The following is a 20,490-nucleotide window of genomic DNA, read 5'->3' on the forward strand; positions in this document are numbered from 1 at the left end:
AGGACAAAAACAAAACCAAAAAATGCAAATTTCTACTGAGGTGGCAGTTGAATGACTGTATCCGCAAGGAGGGCATTGCAGAGTATTAAAGGCCGAGTAGAATATGTTCTAGAGAACAGCTGACTTTTTTTTTTTTTGGACACTCAGTCACCTAAAGAAGCGTGTGTTGAGAACAGGTTTTGGGACAGAAGATACAGTGCCACCAAGTGAGCGAGCTAGAGTGCTAAGCCATTTAATATTTTATGGTTAACCCTTACTTATAAATACGTATAATATAAAATTGAAAATTGCAACTCTGATGGACTGGAAGCCAATGCAGTTTGACCTTTGTCCCAGTAATATGAGTGGCTATGTGACTTGTGTCTTAATAGCATATGAGCCACCATAGAAAACCTTAATAGTTGGCTACACGTCACCTGTCATAGAAAACGAGCTCGCTGACTACTTAGTTATGATGGAAAACAAGCTCTACTCTGAGCCGCTCGCACTGACAAGAGACAAAGCATCACAATGTGAGGATGTCGGTTGTCAGGTTGGTTGCTCATGAGATGGGTCGCTGTGGATTGTGTCAGGCTCATATCATTTGTTCTTTTCAAAAAACGAAAAAACAACAGCGGGGCTCCAGGAGAGTTGGGGACAGGAAGTCAAGCGTCACACTGACCAATTGTGCTGCTTTGCTGTGATTGGACCGCAAGTCAGCGAGGAGATTACGCGCGATGATCCAGGATCGTTCCTCTCAGCCTGAGGTGCGATTGCGGTGGTTGGCTCGGTCTCAGTTCTCCGGGACTCGGCCGAGACACTTGGAAGAGAACGACGACAACGTGGTGGGGACTCTTAGTCCTGAGCTGAGAAAAGTCCGCGGAAGCCCAGAGGAGTGAACAGTGAAGATTTTTTTTTTTCGCCCCGATGGCCAAACCAGCATCTCACATTCAATTGGATTAAGAGTGCGAGAGGTGGATTAGCCGGCGGCGCGCGGGAGGGCACCACGGGGACGCCGGAATAGAAACAAAATGGCCACTTACCTGCCAGTCCTCGACCGATTGCTGGAATTTGCCAACCGAGCGGAAGGTCTGGGGAAAAAGTTGAGGGCCAAGGCAATCTCCACAACTTTGACCTGCTTCAGTTTTATGCTTTGACCGATTTCGTCAAGAAGGCTGACAATAACGGCAAAGTTGCGAGTGCTGGTGCTGATGAAGTCATCATGTCATCTTTTTACAGCATTCGCATGTTCTTGTGTACATGAGTTGATCTTTGAGTGAGTGCCACATTTTATGACATCAGTTACGAACGTGTGACATCATCTGCAAGAGCCTAACCGACTGACCTTTCACCGTTCCTTTCTAGGAGACGACATGGACCACAGCCACTGGTGGTATCCCAGTGAAGCCCCGGCCACGGCTGCAGTAAGCTCGCCCTAACCTTCCCTCGAGCTCTTGTTGACGCTCGTTGCGCCTCAGAGACCACAAATCACCAATTGCTATCCACTCTGATCCCTCAGCAGCAGGTGACATGGCGACCGTCCACAGACGGCGAGCGTCTCATTGGCCGAATTCTGCTAAACAAGACCATGAAGGACGGCTCAATTCACGCAGACACTGGCACGCTGCTCGGACTCAAGGCTTGTCCTCATCGCTTCATCCTTCCAGCCATCCCTAACTAACTTTTTTTTACGAGGATGACATTGTTTAACCTTGCAGGTGGTTGGCGGGAAGATGACAGATTCTGGTCATCTGTGTGCATTCATCACCAAAGTGAAACGAGGAAGCCTAGCAGATGTTGTGGGGCACCTGCGAGCAGGTAAGACATCATTACAGTCTCCGCGCTAAGACATTTCCAGTCGGCTTTGTGACGCTAGGCCAGTGTTTACCCGAGCACCGTGGCTTTGTGCTAAACTTGGCCTCAATGCCTTTTCTGATATTATTCCATCTATTCCCCATATAGAATTGCACCCGTTGTACTATATCGTGAGCTCAGGAGTAACGTTTGGACACATTATTACAACACAATGCGTGTGTACATTGCTATAAAATATGCCAACAATCAATGCTTTGTTGGAAAGTTACATTTAAAATGGATTAAAAAAAAAAAAAAAAAATCACCCCCTCTGATTGTGACGCATCTGGTCCCAACCGCCATTTCTTCTCCGAAGACGCAATGAAGTTTTGGGTATCACGACTCGGTGACTGACCCGCCGGTTAGTCGCTACTTTCTGCCATTCTTTTTTTTTGGGGAAATTTCGACCGCACTTTGTACGGCACTGAATTTGATGACTAAGCTGCGTCAAAATGACACGCTTTACAGTGGTTGTGGGATCTCAGACCAGCACCACTTTCCGGCCTTCGTGCTAAGCTAGGTTCGCCGTCTGCTCTGGCTTCCATCAAACGGACCGACAGGATGTTCGTGTGGTTTAGGTGATCAGGTTGTGGAATGGAATGGTCACGTTCTGCAAGGCGCCACTTTCAACGACGTTTACAACATCATCCTGGAGTCCAAAGCCGAGCCACAAGTGGAGCTGTTGGTGTCGCGACCAATTAGGTGAGCACATATTCTCGAGTCGGAATATGACATCAGCTGACATCTGTCCCCTGTCTGCCTCATGTCACTCCCTGACCTACCTGACCTCTGTCCCCTGATGTCTGTCATCTGATGTCCTAAATGTCCTTTTCCAGATCTGCAGACTCTTCCCATTGCTCCAGTGAGTTGAGGAAATGTTTGATCTTCACCCTGCCAGTCCCAGGTTACGAAATAGATGCACTGAAATATTCTCATTTTTAACAGGTTCCACCTCCCTTGCCTCTCCGTTAAGCCCAAATGCAATGCAAGGACAGGTCTTGGTAAGTCTACCCAGCATGCAATGCAGCCATTCAACAGGTCACTCAACAAAAGTGTGTTTGTCATTTTTGTTGTTTCAGACTGAAAACACGTGTGTTCCGCTTCCCAGACTTCAGGTGAGTGAGACATTGGACTGTTTTTGGACTGAGATCGGTCCAAGCTCCACCCCCAACAGTAGAACCTCTTTGCAAAACGGGTCGCAATGTTTCCAAAGACGTCCCTACATAAATATTGGATGTGCTTCCCAGACGTTTGTACGTTGAATGAAGGAACGGTGCCGCATTGCCACAGCAAGGACCAGAAGTGGCTTGTCATGATAACATGGCTGCGTTGAGTCTCCTGATGAGGAACATTTCTTTGCGCTATGACTGGCACGGTTTTTCTATTTAAATTTTTTATTATTTTTTTTTTTTAATCTCTCTCTTTCATATTATCTGTAAAAGAGTTCTGTACTTTAGTAGGCCGACCGGCCGGGGAAGTCACATTGTGCGACTTCCTTTTCTTGAGCAGTGTTGGCCAAATTAGTTTCACTTTTTTCCTCCAAAAAGTAATTGAATTAGCAACTGAATTAGTATTTTAAAGATGGAATTGAGTTACCAGTGAAAGTAATTTTTGCGCTACTTAAAAAACCCCACTTCAATATGAAAAAGTGTCAATTTTTGAACAGGTTTCACAGAGCAGTTGCAAATGACAACGAATGTTGGAACTTCTTTTAACTTAAATCTGTCAGACCAATTTTTTGAAGTGGTATACAAACCGTAGGTCCTAATTCAAGTATTTTCACCACTATTCAAACTATAAGGATACCTGGTTTCAACTCAACGAAGTATTAAAAAAAAAAAAAAAAAAAAAAAAAAAAACCAGTCCATTCAGTGCTGTATTTCAAAGCATTTTGCAGAAAATAATCTCAATAATAGTGAACCAATAAAGTACTTTGGAAGAAGAAGAATGCCATTTCTTGTGATAAACATACAAGGATGGACGGGAAATGTGTTTTCTGCATTTTAGCCCACACAGTGAAGACACAAACCCGTTAGTGCTGCTGCAGCACCCGGAGTATCTTAGTCGAGGACACCCCGGCCGTGAGTCCGGCGGATCTTGGCAGATGGTCCGGTCGTGGCCTTGAATCTGGAGTCCTTACAGCGGGAGGCAATGATCCTAACCAAAGACCTTTTCTCGACGACGCTTAAGTAGGGTGTCTACATCCATCGTGAAAATGTCAATTTGAAGTCTTGCGTGGCTGGTTGTGGCAAATTTACATTTTCATCAACACTCTGTAACTGATTGGCTTACCATGAAATTTGCCGGTCATCATTACTTACTTATGTGTCTATCAGCCCCCCCCCCCCCCCATCAAAGAAGGACTCAAGGAATCAAGGAGGGAAAAAAACAAAAATGTATTTGCATCTCCTTTCCTGCGCTTGGCTGAGTGAGCCAGGTCGGATGAAAGCTGTTAAATTTTGGTGCATGGAAAGGTGCCACGTTTCATTGTCAGAAATGGGTCGGCGTTGTACATTTTCACATAGCACGGGACAAGATTACGTGTTACTCTTAAACGATAACAGCATTAGTAACACTGTTATTCCCAAAACTGGCATGATTTAATAAAAGCGACATTCCTGCACAAAAATTTGGAAACCCCTAATCAGTCCTGGCCAGAGAGTTTCTCCTTTTTATTGGTGAACATGACGAGGTTTGATTACTTCCGGTGTTATCGTTATCCTCCCGAGCACTTGAGGTTTCTTTTGTATTTTCCTTGCAGGTGAAGCTGTGGCATGATAGAGTCGGGCATCAGTTGATTGTCACCATCCTCGGCGCTAAAGAACTCCCTGTTCGAATAGACGGCCGGCCCCGGAACATTTATGTTGAAATCTACTTACTTCCTGACAGAAGGTAAAAAGGTCAAAGAAGCGTAACGAACATCGGCAATACGCCGTGCTCGCTGGTCAAGTGGAATGTTTTTTTCCCTTTCAGTGGCAAGAGTAAGCGGAGGACAAAGACCGTGAAGAAGTTGGCAGAACCTCGGTGGAACCAGACGTTCATGTACTCACCGATCCACGAACGGGACTTCCGAGAGCGCACGTTGGAGTTGACGGTGTGGGATCAAGCCGGCGTTGCCGAGGAAGAGAGTCAGTTCCTTGGAGAGGTAAGAAGAGTCCGTGTACGTATAGCCGACCTCTCTCTTATCCTACTGACGCTTCCGTCCTGAAGGACAGTCACTGTCAAGTCAAATAAAACAAACGTGCTGCAAGAAAGTGGAAGTACAGTATTGGAGGAGGATGACCTTGGAAGCAGATAGGCACTCCTTCTTGGTCTTGTGATTGTCCAGGTTGTGATTGGGCTAGAGAAGACCACACTGCTGGATGATCAGCCTCATTGGTTCAAACTTCACAGGAACACTTTTGCCTCTCTGCCGCGAGCCAACACCTCTCCCTACCTCCACAGGAGAGCACTCCGGGATGGATCCGGTGCCAGGAGGCTGCACTGTGAGTACGCCGAGAAGAGCAATGCTATATTATCGTACGACTTCCAGGATTTTACTTATTTCATAATCGCATATCACTATGTTGTGCTTTGTGTAGTGTGATTGACACAATGACCAGGTTGTTTTGAGCTCAGAGTCAGACGTCAGATAACCTATTAACATCCATATGGATAGTAACAAATTTAGTATTTTACTCAGACATGGAAATGTTGGGTCAAGTTTGGAATAGGAAGTGTTTGAATTTAAGTGGTCCACGGGATTCTTTGAACATTAGCACGATGAGGAGGAGCCTTATGAAGATGGAAGATGGGGACACAGTAACTGTTGAAAATAGGGAACCTTCAGGGGTTGAATGTGACATAATATTCAAGAATCCAACATTAGGAGCATTCTAGGACAGAACATAGGGAACCTTTTCGGCTGGAAGAAGGCCATGAAATGTTCACTGTCTCTTGGTGTCTCTGTAGGTTCTCACAGGTTCAGTGATGGAGACTTTTCCGATTATGACTGTGAGGACGTTATTGGCGTGTTATCAGGTGAACCTTAAATCTCCTCATGCCTCACATGCATATCATTTTGCATCTCGTGCTCGCACTTACATTTTTGTTCTCAGACACCCGCCAGAATGGCCAACACCTCTACACCTCTGCCTGCTCTTTGAATGAGCACGGGCCATCGTCTCGTCCCGGATCGCGATGTGACCCGATCACTGCGAGGTGCTCGTCGCCAAGCCACTGGTAAGCCGTCGGCTCCGATTGTCCGGCCAATTCCTGACGTGTCGCATTAATTCGAAACCCGGCCTGCAGCGCAAACCCTCTTTACCCGCTTTACCGTGAAGATGCCGTGCGGATGCTGCGAGGCTCAAAGATCACCCGTGCCCATTCTGATGTCGGACGATATGGCAGCCTGGACAAGTAAGAGAAGAAAAGAAAAGGAAAAAAAAAAACCCCAACTTCCACTCCTTTAAATACTGCTACATCACGTTGTGCTTGTCTCGTCAAGAGTCCCTCTTGGCCTAACGTGCAATAACATTGTGTGTTCAGGAGGTTATTGAGGAGAAGGTCTGGGGCCATCTCTCTTGACTCTCATGATTGGTACTGCAAGCATCACACAAATACACTCTAATGTTAACGCTAAAGAAAAAAAAACACGTCACTCTTCTTCTCTGTGTGTAGTTACTCCGGAGGCTTCTGTAATACTCCCTGGTCGGACCACAAGACAAATGGGAGCGTTGAGGACTTCAGGTGAGTCTGGAGGTTTTTTTTTTTTTTTGGTCATATTGACTTTCAAACATCTTGAACTCGTCTTTTGCCCTTCAGCCAGAACTTCATCCCAAACATACCCTTGGAAACACAACCCTTCGATGAGGAACTGTTAAGGTAAAAAAAAAAAAAAAAATCCTCCACTAGCCCTCCTTTAATGAGATGGCAAAGATAGAAAGATATGGCAGATGGATCAGATTGGACATCAGCAGCATTTCAAAGTTGGACCTCGTCCATCACGAATGTCGTTGCAAGCGAGACGAACCCGTCTACGTCGGTCTGCTTCCTTGTGCTCCTCTGAAAGGGTCGACCGCCGCGATGGTTCGCTCCATTTGAGTCCGACAGGAAGCCCCGACTGCGGTCGCAGAGTACGTCAATTGCCTACAATTCCACCCAAAGGTGCTCCGGACGCACGTAAGACGGACACGCGGTCGGCCGCTCTATCCTCAGTCACACACGACCACTCTTAAGCAACTGCTCACTAACACGTTGTGAGAACATCGCAGCATGAGTTTGTGATGATTTCTACTTTTTCGACGTGCGACCATCAACACTTTTCAGCACTGTGCCTTTTTTTTTTTTCTCCTGTTCTCTCAATATTCCATCTGGCAGCATGCACCACACCAACTGGTGCTGGAGGTCCACCCACTCCTCATCTCTCGCAATCCCCCTCGCACAGGCAGGCACCTTCCACTGGCAACCAACAATGCCCTCCACTCATTACAATACAAGCTCCGCCTCCCACAGGACTTTCACACTTGCACTGCCGAGTCTCACCATCTCCTGCACCCCCAGCTAACCCAGTTCCTTCCGTGACCCCCAGCGCTTCTCAACAAGCTCCCCCCCAACCTGCCTCAGCCCCTCCACCAACCACCTCAACTCATCGAGCTCCATCCCCACCGACCATAGCTCCTCCCCCTCCCTTGTCATCTACTCCTGAAGCTCCTCCTCCCCCGACCCCCTCCACTTGTCATCAAGCGCCACCTTCTTCGCCGGCCCCACCTTCTCAGACACCAGGTGTGTACTATCTCCTTGGGATGGCGCTCGTCAAATGGTGCTGTGCTTACGTCACTTTTCTGTCATCGTATGAAATCTGAACCCTCGTCAGAGGTGGAGAGACGCTCAGCCACGCCAGGGGGCAGCAGGAAAGGTCAGTGATTGGTCAGCACACCATCATCTGACCTTCACTGTTAAGTCAAACGTTTTTGTCTTTGTCTTTCTTGTGCCATGGCGCAGAGGTCACATGGGAGGACCAACAAACAAAAGCAGCTAACGGTATGTTAGCATGCACGCTTGCAAGAAAAAGTATGTGACATCAAGCTGGATTTGTGACTGATTGATTGGTCATAAAAGGTCATCAGGTCTGAATATAAGTCATTGAGATAAATCACCAACTATGATTAAATAGATGAAAAATGGTGATATTAGTTAGGAAGACCAACGTTGGTCTTCTGACTATTATGACCAATTTATGCTGATAATATTTACATACCGTTTCCTGCAACACGCCGATAAATTTTCTCTGTGTCGATGGGATGTTGTATCAGGTCACTTGATCTGTGTTTCCGTATTCTTCACCCTGGTGTCTCTGCAGGTATGATGAAGGATCCAGAAAGGGTGAGCACGCGTCACAATTGATATGATTGGCGCATAACCTGACTGACCCACGGCATCGTTGGTGTTTAGATGCGCGACGGTCTCTCGTTGAACTCGTCTCCCAGCAACTTGAGCGAAATGTCTGCCGAGTCAGTTGTTGTCGACCACCTGCAAAGTGTCAGGTTAGCGCATTGTCGTGATGACTGCAGCCGCTGTACCCGGCTGAGCTTCTCAAAATGTCCTCTCATTGGCGGAGGCAGTCAAGCAGAAGCTCTGGAGAGTCCAGGGGTTTCGGAGGATCCTTTAGGGACTGGATCAACAGAAAAGAGCATTCTGCAGAACAGCGAATCGATGGAGGAAGGAGAGGAGGAGCCTGAGTCGTCAAAGTAAGTCATGGCGCAATGTCCTGTCAAACATCCCAAACCCAAATTTCTGACAAGCACTGTACGTTGCAGGGAGTGCACTGCGGTATGTTTATGGACTTCACATCCCACCTTCTTATTCAGTTTTTCCCTGCAACTTCACATTCTGACATGCTGCCCTTATATCCGCAGGGTAGCATCAGCGCCTGCCAACAAACCTGCCAGTGCGGCCGGCGACATTTGTTCTCTGAGCCGTAATGACGACGACGACGACGACAAGAAGCGCCGATCCAGTTTGGGCGCTCGTGTGATGGGAATGGTCGGACTGGGAAAGAAGAGCCAAAGTACCTCGCAAATCAATCCAGAGGGTGAGTTTTCTCACACCCCCTGGAACTAGAACTGGAATGACGCAGAACTTCCAACTGCGTCACCTTGAAAGAAGGTTGAGCAGACTGGTGCTGATGTCTCTCCTATTCAGAGGAAGAAAAGAAGAAGAAGGTGGTGAGACTTCCTGTTCAGAGGAGCGTGGAAACCGGACTGGCTGTGGAGTTTAAGTCTCGCTTCACACGACAGCCAAGTCGCGATCCTGATGCGGAGGACCCAAAGCCCGGAGCGTAAGAGTCATCGTGGCTACAGAGTCGTGCCCAATTCGAGCGATTCTTCTCATGCTGTCGTTTGCATTTCAGTTTGATCTTCCCGGGAGTCAAGCTGGCCACCGACAAACACTTCACCGGCTTCCTTGATGGGTTAGGCCCAGCCCAGCTGGCTGGGAGGCAGACGTTGGCTACACCTCCCATGGGTACTGACCAAGAACAAAATATCTCAAGAGCACTCAGGTTGGGTTAATATCCAATGACAGCTATTGTGCTGCATAGGAGACATCCAAATTGGAATGGTCTACAGGAAGGAGCGTCTCGACGTGGAGGTGATCCGGGCCAGGGGGCTTGTGGGTAAACAAGGCAACAAAAATACCCCAGGTAAGTTCGAAAGTTAACTGCCAAAATCCTCAGACCATGAACACAATAGACTTCTCGAGAGCATCGGAAAGTTCTTGAGATTTTAAGTTTCTAGAAAGTACCGTGAGGTTTTGGAAAGCACAGAATTTCATGAGGTTAGGAGATTTTTGAGCGCAAAGGGAAGTTCTGGCGTTCACAAGCAGTTTTCTAGAGCACACTGTAGTTTTAGAGTGTCGTAGGGGTGAGCAAACTACGGCCCACGGGCAACATGCAGCCCATTAAGCATTTGAATCCGGGCGGCCAAAGGTTGGTACGGAATGGCCCGAAGCATACCAAAATCATGACGCCAGTCATTGGACTTTGTCTGCCATGCCAACCTGTTCCACCAGGTTGTGCTGTAATGTCCACGTGTTCGACCAGGTGGTAGGTCCGGTGATGCGGACTTTGGCTATTCTCTTTCTATCTACTCTGCTTCAGCTCTGAACACTTCAACCACCGGGAGTAGACCAAAGAGAAGAAAGTCGTCAGCAAATTCTGAGCAATGATTCAGCTAAATGAAACCAGTGTAGTGAGTGATACATGAATTTTCCCAATAGAGGACGCAGAAAGCAATTAACGGGTCAACATTTCTCAGCAAAGGATGAGGATGCTGTTGATTCGAAGGTTCATCAATGTAAAGTCATTAGTGGAAAGGGGTTGGGAGGTGACTGTTGAATCAACAATGCACAATGATGGTGCAACACCTTCAAAGTGCACAGAAATGCACAATTTCACTCTTGCCACACTTTTCTATTGTAAAAATGGTATTTTAAAATAATTGAGACAAATAATAGATTTAGTTGTGCTCTAAGTTCGCATTGCGGGTGATCCCGACACGTGCTGTCATGGAGGTGAAGGAGTGTGTCACTGAAGGATTTATAATACTTCTCTTAATACTTTCAATGAAAAGTGAGAACCTTTAACTTTGTTGTAGTCAGGACTGTGAGCCGGTAGAACGCGTTGCACAGCTGCCGTCGCCCTGCCTAAAATCACACACAGCTTTGCTAAACACAATTTTTCTTGCTCTTCACGTCAAAATTTCGGTGGTGGGACCAACTCTATGCGTACGTGTGTTTGTAACAAACTCCCACTTCCTTTCACGTTTTCATACACACATGATTGGATTGTGTGCTCGTTTATGTTTAGATGCTTACTGTACTGCGTTGTCATGTCAATATTGCATTAAGTTGCCAATTTAACTAATATTTAAGTAATGATCCTGCCATTTGGTAGCTGCTCTTCTGAGGATTGCCACAACTAAACTAACACCAGACTTTGATGCACTGGCAGCAAAACCAAACCAAAAAAAAAAAGGATCAACAAAACGGACCCCACGATACGTAAATTTAAGCATTAACCCTACAACGGCTTTTTTGTTGTGGTTTATTTTTCCACATGTAAGCTTCTCCTAACCACCTGTCAAATTTGGAATGTCAGTGTGACCTCTGAGCCAAACATTTTGCCCACCCCTGGAACAGAGGGAGGGTTTTAGATCTCACAAAAAGGTTCTAGCGCACCCAAAGAGACATTTCAGTAATCCGCAAGCTCTAGGGTGCACAGGAACATTTTTGAGAGCACGGGGGTTTTGAGATCATCAGGTTCTCGAGTGCAGTAGTTTTCTCGGGCACATGGAATTTTTACATAGGCCCTGAAAAGATTCTAGAGAGCAGTGTGAAGTTGTCACTGGATTTATAACTTGTAATGCAAACACTGACTCTGCGGCCCAGCTGCATATGTGAAGGTCTACCTGATGGATAACGGCAAATGTTTGCTGAAGCGAAGAACTCGTCTGGCTAGAAAGACCCTGGATCCTCTTTATCAACAACAGCTGCAGTTTGAAGAGAATCCAGAAGGCAAAGTTCTACAGGTAAGGTGTCTGGCGCGCACACGTGTTGCAGCATTTGTGAACGGACTAATGTGCGGGATGTTTCAAACTGTCAGATCATTGTGTGGGGGGACTACGGCAAGATGGACCATAAATCCTTCATGGGTGCTGCTCAGGTTCTACTGGATGACTTGGACCTGTCCATCATGGTGATTGGCTGGTTTAAATTATTTCCTGCTACATCCTTGGTGGACCCCGCCTTGGCCCCACTGACCAATAAAGAGACCGAGGGCATCTGCACGCCGTAGAACTAAAAACCCGGGTGCCCATGGAAAAGCGTACCCTCCGCTGTGGTCGTCACGCATCCTGAGAAGCTGAGGAGAAGGACGTGTGATCGACGTTTGCAGGCAAATCACAGCTACTGGTTCATTGCCTGCATCAAAAGCAAGAGGATTAGCATGCTAGTTACAATAAGGGATAGTGGCAGAGGAAGGACATGTAATGTGACAAATCAGACACTTACTGCCAGATTGTGTTCTTCAGGTCAAGGTCACATCTGAAAATAAAGATTGTCAATGTTTTCAATTCCAGTAGCTCTTTTCTTCTCTGGAACCTGACAACATTGAGAATCAGTGATTTATTCTATAAATGTACTTTCTTTACCTTTGGCCTTCACAGTATTGAGGGGCAGCAAACGCCTATGTTCTTCCGCCATTTGTCCCTATTTTCTAAATCATTTCCCCCAACTCTAGCTCACGGCAGGTCTTCCCTGGCCACATCTGTAAATCTCCTCTTTGGTCTTCTGTAGTTACAATCTTGTGATCATTATACCTCCTCTTTAAAAAAAAAATGCAAACAAACTAGGCATTTAAAAGTTTAATAATTCAGTTTCCAAAAATCTAAGGAAAACATCAAACAATCATGCAGGTCAAAGAACGCAATTAGAATAACAGTAAGAATAAATAGTGCAAGTACCAAAGCCAGGAACACTAAAAAAATACTTATCGGCCATTTCCATGACATCAAGGACCTTTTTTTTTTTTTTTTTTGAAAACACTACCTTTGTCTTTCTGCTTAACCACATCAAGTGGTGCAGTCCAATGTAGGGAGATGAAAACAGTTTTTCCACACTAATGCGTGGATTTTGTTTCACAGTCCAGGGAAAAGTGTGGTTCTTAAACGTAGGGTCCCTGGAGAAGAACAGACTTAATCCCAGGTGACCTGATCATGGATCAGTTTTCAATTGAGAAGAAGGGAATGTCGAGAACTGATCAACACACGGTCTGGGACAAAGGAACTGGGCCTGTGGGTCTGCAATGTCACACATGGACTCAACGGATCCCATCTCTGCTGCTAGCAAAGTTAGCATGACGTGCCTAGCGACTGAGCGCCTTGCCACGGTGTAGAACGCATGCAGTCGTGCTCACAGCAGCACGTTTAGCCTGTCAACCAGCAGGTTAGCGTTTAGTTCATCAGCATAGCTGCAGAAGCTCGTCGTCACTGCTCTCTGTCTTGCCTCCGACCTCCAGACAGGTCTCGGGAATCTGAGCTGTGTGAACTTTACCGCATTTTTCGCAAGGTCCATCCCAGCCCCCCCGTGCACTGCTGGCACCCTGTCGTTGCACCATCCGAGCCACGGTGGACGAGGGGCACGGCGGGTGCGAGGCCGGCGGGTCCAGGAGCGGTTGGCGAATGTCACTAAACAACGAGGATGAGTCAGAGTCCGGGATCAAAAGCTCCACATCTTCGTCCCCGCTGGGTCGCTGCTCCGTAGAATCCGGCCCACCCCTGCCGGTATCCAGCTGGCGTAGTGGGCTGTGGTTGGTCCAAGTCTGATTCTGTTGATTGCGACCAGTTGTCACGAGGTTACGGGCGAGTCGGTGCAGATTCCGGGTCAGACGGCGCAGGGCGGAGGCCGGCGGGGCTCTCGGTTGGGACGGGTCGCTGTCACGTTCTAGGGCCGGGTTGGCGGTTCCCACGGGGGACGCAGCATTGTCGGGACAATTTTGGATTCGGCTAAGGCCGTCCGGCTGGTTGACGAGGGTCGCAGAGGACAATACCGCAGCTTCTACTGAAATGGCAGGCGGGGTCTTCTGGCGCAGCGGGGCGACAGGACCGCCCACCGCCCCGACAAAACGGTCCCTCCCCCTGTCGCCCTCGGTGTCTGTGTCATCGGAGTCTGGGGACAGCAGGTCTGAGGTGGAATTTGGAGTACCGCCGCTGTCCTCCGGGTCGGCAGAGACCAGGGCCAAAGACCCCGACTGGCGAGACCTTGAGAAATTGAAGAGACTGCGCCACAGGTTGCCATGGCGACCGGCAGACGGGAGGCGAAGGGAGGTGAAGCCTAGCTGAGAACGCACGGCCAGACGCAGGTTCTCCAGAACTGATGCCTAAGGGCGGAGACCGAACAAGAAACAAAAGTCAATCGTGATCCCATCACGCCTCCCACCATGTTGTTGTGTACTACTACAACCAACTTCTACATGAAGGACTCCATGTACCTTTCAGTTGAATTTATTCCAAGCCAAGGGTTCAAAGTCTACTTACTTGTGTTAAATCAATTTTCCACATTGAAATGAAATGAAATCCTTTCCAGCTGCCCCAAAAATCAACCAACAAGTACTTAAAGGTCACGTGTCATGAAAGGGAGAATTTTTAGTATGTTATTAATGGAAAAAAAAAACGGCAGCCGGAATGGACCCATCTGTTTTTTGACCACAAAAACATGATTTTGACGTGAATGGCTTTTTGTAACTCCCGCCATGAAAATCCTCTCCAGGGATTTGTTTTCGACAAGAAGCAGGAAGTGACGCTGGAGGCGGTAGCGCGGTCAAGCGGACTCGTTTCGTTCTTAGTTTTACCTGCGGGAAGCGAGCTCGTTGTTCCTTCGGGTTAGCCAAAATGGCGGCCTGTTGCGTCGCTGGATATTGTTCGAAAACTCGGGAGGACGGATTCGCTCTTCATACTTTTCCAAAAGATTTCTCTAGATCAAACAGGTTTCTGGGCTGCCGCTGAGAAACACGGAGTTTCAGCTCCCTCCAAAGATAACCCAAACCCTAGCCCTCATGGATTAATATGAACGATAAAATGTGTGTGCGGATTGTGGCTCGAACTGGCATCATTCAAGGAGTGTGAAACAGCCTCTCACGACAGCAACAGCTCATCCTAACCCCAAGCGCCCCATTTCCAGCTCATTTGCGCCCATTGGCCAACATAATAAACAACTGCAAACGACAGACAAGTACACGGACAACGTTAGTGGGCACAGTACATTACCTGTGCAGAGGCCAGTCTCTTTACCTGACTCCCGGAGCATACTGGGAAATCCTCCACTGGCGGAATCAAACCCTGAGCAATCAGCTGACCGTAGGAGGGTGGGGCTTCCCTCCTCAGTAGCTCCGCCTCCACTCTGGACAGCTGCGTCTCGAATGACCTGTGGGCGAGGGGAGCGGTCCCTCATCGCATGTCTGAAAAGCCTAACGTGAAACGCGTTTGTTCGGACACGCTCACCTGCGTTCAAACATGCGCAGCGAGTACAGTTTACACGTGCACCCCAGCGCGATGACCAGCAACAGGCCGCAGACCAGGCTGCCAATCACGGCTGCTGTGATCACCCTGGTGGGAACCACCACCGGACAACTTTCCTCGTCGCTGCCGTCACCGCAGTCATCCTGAGCGTCACACACCCACGACTCAAAGACGCAACGGTTATTCTGCACAGAGATGAGGTCAGAGGTTTTCTCCACCCCCCCCCCCCCCTTTGTGTAGCATATGACAAATACGGCCACGCAAAGTGATAGAAGACCTTGCAGTGGAAATTTCCAGGCTGGCAGAAGAAGCAATTCTTCTCATCTGAGCCGTTGGGGCAGCGGTTCTGGTAGTTGCAGCGGTCCGATCGAAGGTAACAGGCTCCGTTCCTGGAACAGGGAAACTCATCCTCCTGACAGGTAGAACAATTTAACTCGTCGCGGCCGTTGGGGCAGTGCCAGTAGCCGTCGCAACGCTGCTGCTCAGTGTAACAACCCCAGTTGCCCCCGCAAGGAACCTCCCAGGGCAGGCAGAAGCCGTCCACCTGAGGAACCCAGACAGTCCCGTAGTACCACACATCTAATCCGCAACAAACGGCATAGATCACGGCAAGGGAACCTGGTAGGTGACGTTGAAGCCTCTCGCGGCATTGATCTTATCGGCGTAGAAATGGACTCGTAGCTGTCCGGACGAGGACACCACGGTCAGTGGCGCTCTGGAGTCGAAGGCAGTCAGAACCCTGAGAAGGCGGTGAGGGTTCTCCTCCAGTCCGTCGTACACCTTCACGTAGTCTCCGTAACCCGTTCCGTCCAATTTGAAATCTGTGAAGCGCAACATGACCTGCGGAAGAAAAACGTCAGCCGTTTGAGTGCCTCCGCCAGGGAGGAAAACAAGGTCCGGTAACTCTGATGAGCTCATTGGTACCTTCCTATGGTCTCCGGTGTCAATCACCCAGGTGCAGTTACTTCCCGGTGGGTAGAAGTCAGGATAGTTTGGAGAGCTAAAGGAGCCATAGAAGTTTCTTAACCACTCTCCGCAGGTCGGGACGTCACAGTCAATCTCGTCTCCCAAATCCTGAAAGAAGCGGGACATTAAAGGTGAAGCCCAGGAAGTTGAAGAGGGAGCTCGGTGACCTGACCTGGCAGTCAATGCTGCCATCACAGCGTAGGCTGTGAGGCAGACAGGTGTAGATTCTCGTGTAGCGGGACAAGCAAGGGAACTGGTTAAGGCTGCAGGGCTGGAAGGAAAACGGCGAGTCCACACACAAATCTTCGTCCGAATTGTCTCCGCACTCATCCATGGAGTTACAACGCCACCAGTCAGGGATGCACTTCCCATTAGAGCAGTGGAACTGGTCCACGTCACAGCTGGAAACACTCGACTTACCTATAATCAAAGATGGGGGGGGGGGGGAGTACAAGTACAGATATTTGTGTCAGAAAAGACTATTGTAAAATGTAGTCATGAATCAATTTCGTACAAAGTTCAGACTGAATTCTAATGACAACAAAAATGCATAAACATAGCGCCTGCTTTTCAAGGTAGTGAAGCAGGCTCGATAATTCCACACTACATAAATCCACTCCACAGTCACGCCGTCGGTGTGGGAAGTAGCAGAGTCTGAACTCTGAGATTTCTCACCATTGCCTCCGACCACGCGGCAGACATGCTCTATGTTCGGCAACGTCTCCAGGAAAAACGCCAAAGCCTCACCTGTGACGTAGGACAGTCGGAAACCTTTTCCTGTCAGGGCGTCGTCGGAACGGAAGCGGATCCAGACGTGGTCCTGCGACGAGATATAAGGAGGCGGCAGAGACGAGCCGCACACTCGCAGACCATCCAGATTCTTGTAGCTGCTGATGGACATCCAATCCGACGAGCAGCGATGCGATCCCTGCAGGTCAAAGTCCTGGAAGCTGCGGAGGTGGAACAACAAAGTTCCAGCGGGTGGACCTGAGAGGCGACGCGACAACGGCGCCGTACCTGACGGTGACCGTGTCTCCGGGCCGGCCTCGGATGTTCCAGCTACAGTTGAGGCGGGCCGGGTACTGGAAAGGCCAACCGGGACTGGCGATAACCCCGCTGGGAGCTCGGAGGAACTCGGCTGAGTCCCCGCACGCTGAAAGCGCCACAGAGTAAGGACGGGATCCTGTGTCGCGCTTGAGTGTCAGCCTCCTAGCTTCGTTCTCATGAGACCACTCACCGTTGGATAAGCCGGACACCAAAATATTTTCGTTCCTCTTGGCAGCAGCGAGACATCCTGGACAAACAGAGCAGTTGGACGCTTTTGCCAACAATCATATGAGCTCATCTCGCATCTGACGTTGCCTAGACAACCTCGGATCCACCTTTTTAATCGCTGCGTGAACGGCTCAGTGAGTGAGCATCTATGATGGTGCACATAAAGCACACTATATAAATGCAATCCCTGTACCATTTGGAGGGCTACAATATTAACTACATTAATTACAGCTCAAAGACCCCTTCGGAGTCTGCTGATGTCGATGATCGATGGGAACAAGTACATGCGTTTGCCAACATTTCAAGGTTTAAAAACAATCAACAGTGGCTGCTTGTCACTCGGGAATTCATTTTATCTTGACGTCAACTCACCTGCTAAGAGCAGCAAGAAGACATCTGAGATGAGCGCGTCCATGTTAACGAGTCCAAGGTCACAAATGCGCACAATTAGCTTAGCAGCAAGTCGACGGAGATGTTAGCTTAGCGAAGTCGAAGCTACCGAGAAAACAAAGAGGCTCCACTCCTTTGCTAAGCGCTATCCAGCTCGCTATTGTTAGCGCGACGAACTTCGCTCCATCATTTCGTTCAAGAGACGCTGAAGGCAAGCGACACGGCCATCGTTTTGTCTCTCGTGTGTCCGTGATGCGCAGCCAGACGAGCGAGTCTTCACAAGCTTTCCTTGCATGCCAGTTTGTCCACAAAGCGAGCGGAGCGGAGCGGAGCTGAGCTCACGGAGGCCGATTAGCACCGCAGGCTAATAAGCGACCAACCGGCCTGCAGTCCTTCTCAACGGCAACGCTAACGCGGAGGCCGAACCGGACGGGTTCGTCGAATCTGGACCACGACGAACGCCCGCCTCGACCATTTCGACTCGGTTGCTATTTGCAGTTCGGCTTTGGAGCAGCTGTTTGCTCGGAGAACGAGGCCACACCTTCCATTGTGACGTCACGGCGTTGACGAGCCAGGAAAAGCTCAATCCGTCGAGTTTGACCGCTTATCCTCACCGGGGTCTCGGGAGCGCTGGAGCCCATTCCCGCAGGGTCCACCCTGAACTGGTTGGCAGCCAATTGCGTCATCTGCGTCGCTGACCAATCAATCAAACGAGAATTCCAGGAGGGGGTTAGCCCTCCTCAGAACTGTGAGGCAAGACGCTCGAACCAGTCCGTAACCGTTGAGCCCCTCATTGAACCTTCTTGCCAAAATACTCGATAGAAAACATTTTTAAAACATTAACATTGTGTTTTTATACAAACCCGCTATCACGTGGCATTTTCAGTCCATTCATTGGCACATCCCATTCAATCAATAAAGATAACCACACCTGCATTTGATGGGGCTCCAACTTCATTCCTATTATAGTTCACGTCAACAAGTACATTCCAAAAGACACACACCCGCACACTATGACAATGAGTGTTTATTGTAGTGCTGCAAGAAGTGGTCCAAAGTGAAAACGTGGCCCCATCCCACGGTAGGCTTCATGCAGATGAAGTCATCCAGGTTCATGTGAGAGTCTGCGGAAGAACAAAATCACAACGGAGGTCACGCAGAGGTGACCGGCTTCATAGTCGTGCTCTGCACATCAACTTTGACCTGCAGTGGAGATCGGCGGATAAGGCGGAGGCCGCATCTTCCAGGAGCCGTCGGAATTCTTCATGTGCGAACGGTCCGAGGCGAAGTTCGATAGGAAGCAGTCGGCGGGGACCACGCGCAACTTCCTGTGTAACGTTACAACCATGTGAAGGACACTTCCTTCGAAAAGTAGAAAAGAGTTTCCAGTGCAACCTTGACATGCAAGCGCTGTGGAGGCATTCTTCGGCAAATTCTTTTCTGTATTGTGAGCCAAAAGTTTAGTGAACTCAAGCCGTGTGTGTGTGGACCAAAAAGGACAAAAATGGTTTGTTAGGAAAGTCAATTTTCCAGTCATAAGCTTGGTTGCACAACAAATTCCACCTTTAAATCAAGGTCCGACTGTGCAGCACACGTCCGACGCTACCTGTGATAGGCGGGTTTGAGGCACTGGTCCGAGCGCAGAGCGTGAACGGCGTAAATCTTCAGGCTACAGGGAAACGGCACGACCGAGTCCAGATCGTAAATCGCAGCCTCGCCCTGACCCCGGACGTGTAGCAGAACCACGTGATAATCCTGCACATACAGCACCGCACTTGACACATGGCTGTGGCGTGTCGGGTCCCCGCCCGCGCCCATCAGGTCTCCTACCCAAATCACAGGCTGGTCTCCACGTGCTGACTTCTGTTTCCACAAAGGAACCTGACGGCAAAGGAACCCCATTTCAAGTCAAGTCCATTTCACTGAATTGACAACGGCAGTGAGCTGAGCTGAAGACACTTTCCGGACCTGTGTCAGACATTTGAGAAAGTGATGCCCACAGGAGGCAGCGACCTCACCGTTCGATTCTCATTCGAGATGAACACCACAAAGAGTTCTTGGAGAGACGCACTTCTCTCCCTGCGGACGAATTCGCAAAGTTTCCACACGTTTTCTTCACTGCAAACACACAACATTAAAGAAATCCATTCATTTTGGTTAAATCCAAAACATTTCCTTGTCGAGTCTCTTAAAAAAAAAATAAAAATAAAAAAAGATGAATAGTAAATCTAAAAACAAGCGTGAGTTCTAGTTATGTAGTGTATGTCTCTATGGAATAGAAATCTATCTGCGAATATATATCATTGACTCGGATGTTATTATTATTATTGTTCTGTACCAGTAACAGCTAGTATAATCACACTCGTCCTGCCTCAGTGTGATTCGGTCGTCCGTCATTTTGGAGATACACAAAGTGCGAATCTTTCACTTCCAGCCCAGACAAAACCTCATTACCCATCAACATAAAAGCTATGAGCCGTATCGGTTACTTAAGGTTGTGATGAATACACCTCCGTATATGACTGAAAATGTCCAATATTAGACGTTTTCACAAATAAAGTAGTTGTTGTCATTCATCAGTCTCGTCCTTTGTTGGAGACGCGGGTGAAAAGATAGCTTTTAAGTTGAAGAGCTGCCCAAGGATGTTACTTTTTCAAGAGGAGCCAATTGGTGCCGTTTTCTTTTCCACACAACAGGAAAGCTTTGTTTGTAACTGCGGCGACGCTAGATATGTGCTGTGCACAGTGTAGTTCCCCAGCTGACCAATGTGGATACGTGGGCGCCATATTGGGAAGGTCGGCGTTCTTAATCATTCTATGTTGAAACGAGTCTCAATTTGCTCATTTCTCAACCACTTTTCACGAAAATACTTTTTGGGGTCAATGTAAAAAATCAGAATAATGTGTGCAGACAAAAAGTTCGAAACTTCTACCTGGGAAAATTGTAGGCTTAAAAGAGGCGTGTCATACTAGAT

General features: G+C 48.4%; 3 protein-coding genes across 11 annotated transcripts in view; 1 reads left to right on the top strand and 2 right to left on the bottom strand.

The window, feature by feature from the left end:
- The window catches only part of LOC133503239 (regulating synaptic membrane exocytosis protein 2-like), a 17,369-nt gene extending 4,887 nt beyond the window's left edge, over positions 1 to 12,482 (top strand). For 4 of the 8 annotated variants that reach the window (XM_061824627.1, XM_061824683.1, XM_061824673.1 and 1 more), the window contains 29 exons: positions 1,345 to 1,403; positions 1,499 to 1,618; positions 1,698 to 1,797; positions 2,412 to 2,535; positions 2,670 to 2,695; positions 2,779 to 2,834; positions 2,913 to 2,948; positions 4,595 to 4,725; positions 4,807 to 4,978; positions 5,162 to 5,318; positions 5,785 to 5,853; positions 5,931 to 6,054; positions 6,124 to 6,231; positions 6,361 to 6,411; positions 6,493 to 6,561; positions 6,637 to 6,696; positions 6,884 to 6,993; positions 7,192 to 7,596; positions 7,688 to 7,729; positions 7,816 to 7,854; positions 8,174 to 8,196; positions 8,266 to 8,357; positions 8,436 to 8,561; positions 8,730 to 8,905; positions 9,016 to 9,151; positions 9,224 to 9,336; positions 9,413 to 9,514; positions 11,260 to 11,399; positions 11,474 to 12,482. In XM_061824627.1, coding sequence (XP_061680611.1) covers positions 1,345 to 1,403; positions 1,499 to 1,618; positions 1,698 to 1,797; positions 2,412 to 2,535; positions 2,670 to 2,695; positions 2,779 to 2,834; positions 2,913 to 2,948; positions 4,595 to 4,725; positions 4,807 to 4,978; positions 5,162 to 5,318; positions 5,785 to 5,853; positions 5,931 to 6,054; positions 6,124 to 6,231; positions 6,361 to 6,411; positions 6,493 to 6,561; positions 6,637 to 6,696; positions 6,884 to 6,993; positions 7,192 to 7,596; positions 7,688 to 7,729; positions 7,816 to 7,854; positions 8,174 to 8,196; positions 8,266 to 8,357; positions 8,436 to 8,561; positions 8,730 to 8,905; positions 9,016 to 9,151; positions 9,224 to 9,336; positions 9,413 to 9,514; positions 11,260 to 11,399; positions 11,474 to 11,665 — 3,158 coding nt within the window. In that variant the 3' untranslated portion in view covers positions 11,666 to 12,482. The remainder of the gene's footprint in view (positions 1 to 1,344; positions 1,404 to 1,498; positions 1,619 to 1,697; positions 1,798 to 2,411; positions 2,536 to 2,669; positions 2,696 to 2,778; positions 2,835 to 2,912; positions 2,949 to 4,594; positions 4,726 to 4,806; positions 4,979 to 5,161; positions 5,319 to 5,784; positions 5,854 to 5,930; positions 6,055 to 6,123; positions 6,232 to 6,360; positions 6,412 to 6,492; positions 6,562 to 6,636; positions 6,697 to 6,883; positions 6,994 to 7,191; positions 7,597 to 7,687; positions 7,730 to 7,815; positions 7,855 to 8,173; positions 8,197 to 8,265; positions 8,358 to 8,435; positions 8,562 to 8,729; positions 8,906 to 9,015; positions 9,152 to 9,223; positions 9,337 to 9,412; positions 9,515 to 11,259; positions 11,400 to 11,473) is intronic. The other 4 variants (XM_061824636.1, XM_061824691.1, XM_061824653.1 and 1 more) reach the window with 3 other exon arrangements.
- On the bottom strand, positions 12,219 to 18,265 carry lrp12 (low density lipoprotein receptor-related protein 12). Its single transcript, XM_061824703.1, has 11 exons — positions 17,499 to 18,265; positions 17,089 to 17,145; positions 16,869 to 17,004; positions 16,599 to 16,801; positions 16,024 to 16,271; positions 15,810 to 15,959; positions 15,504 to 15,725; positions 15,163 to 15,429; positions 14,868 to 15,070; positions 14,658 to 14,790; positions 12,219 to 13,747 (listed from the first exon to the last, which is right to left on the bottom strand). The coding sequence occupies exons 1-11, from the start codon at positions 17,539 to 17,541 to the stop codon at positions 12,830 to 12,832; spliced, it is 2,580 nt and encodes an 859-aa protein (XP_061680687.1). The 5' UTR covers positions 17,542 to 18,265; the 3' UTR covers positions 12,219 to 12,829.
- Positions 18,266 to 18,406: 141 nt separating this feature from the next.
- ntaq1 (N-terminal glutamine amidase 1) lies at positions 18,407 to 20,271 on the bottom strand. 2 transcript variants are annotated; one of them, XM_061824786.1, is made up of 6 exons: positions 19,855 to 20,260; positions 19,535 to 19,634; positions 19,347 to 19,397; positions 19,123 to 19,271; positions 18,720 to 18,844; positions 18,407 to 18,640 (listed from the first exon to the last, which is right to left on the bottom strand). In XM_061824786.1, the coding sequence occupies exons 1-6, from the start codon at positions 19,911 to 19,913 to the stop codon at positions 18,528 to 18,530; spliced, it is 597 nt and encodes a 198-aa protein (XP_061680770.1). In that variant the 5' UTR covers positions 19,914 to 20,260; the 3' UTR covers positions 18,407 to 18,527. The 2 variants fall into 2 exon arrangements, with proteins under 2 accessions (XP_061680770.1, XP_061680761.1); XM_061824777.1 differs by having other exon boundaries at positions 19,123 to 19,397; positions 19,855 to 20,271.
- Between the last annotated feature and the right edge of the window lie 219 nt (positions 20,272 to 20,490).

The sequence above is a fragment of the Syngnathoides biaculeatus genome, chromosome 1 (genome assembly GCF_019802595.1).
Source record: "Syngnathoides biaculeatus isolate LvHL_M chromosome 1, ASM1980259v1, whole genome shotgun sequence".
NCBI lineage: Eukaryota > Metazoa > Chordata > Actinopteri > Syngnathiformes > Syngnathidae > Syngnathoides > Syngnathoides biaculeatus.

Excerpts from the sequence above, each read along its gene's own strand:
- lrp12 (XM_061824703.1), bottom strand. The coding sequence starts at position 17,541 with ATGGACGCGCTCATCTCAGATGTCTTCTTGCTGCTCTTAGCAG. Across the intron at positions 15,726-15,809 it reads ACACCGGAGACCATAGGAAG|GTCATGTTGCGCTTCACAGA; the intron begins GTACCAATGAGC and ends TTTCTTCCGCAG. Across the intron at positions 15,071-15,162 it reads CTGGAAATTTCCACTGCAAG|AATAACCGTTGCGTCTTTGA; the intron begins GTCTTCTATCAC and ends ATCTCTGTGCAG.
- ntaq1 (XM_061824777.1), bottom strand. The coding sequence starts at position 19,913 with ATGACGGACGACCGAATCACACTGAGGCAGGACGAGTGTGATTATACT. Across the intron at positions 19,635-19,854 it reads GATTATACTAGCTGTTACTG|TGAAGAAAACGTGTGGAAAC; the intron begins GTACAGAACAAT and ends GTGTGTTTGCAG. Across the intron at positions 18,641-18,719 it reads TCCGCCGATCTCCACTGCAG|ACTCTCACATGAACCTGGAT; the intron begins GTCAAAGTTGAT and ends GTTCTTCCGCAG.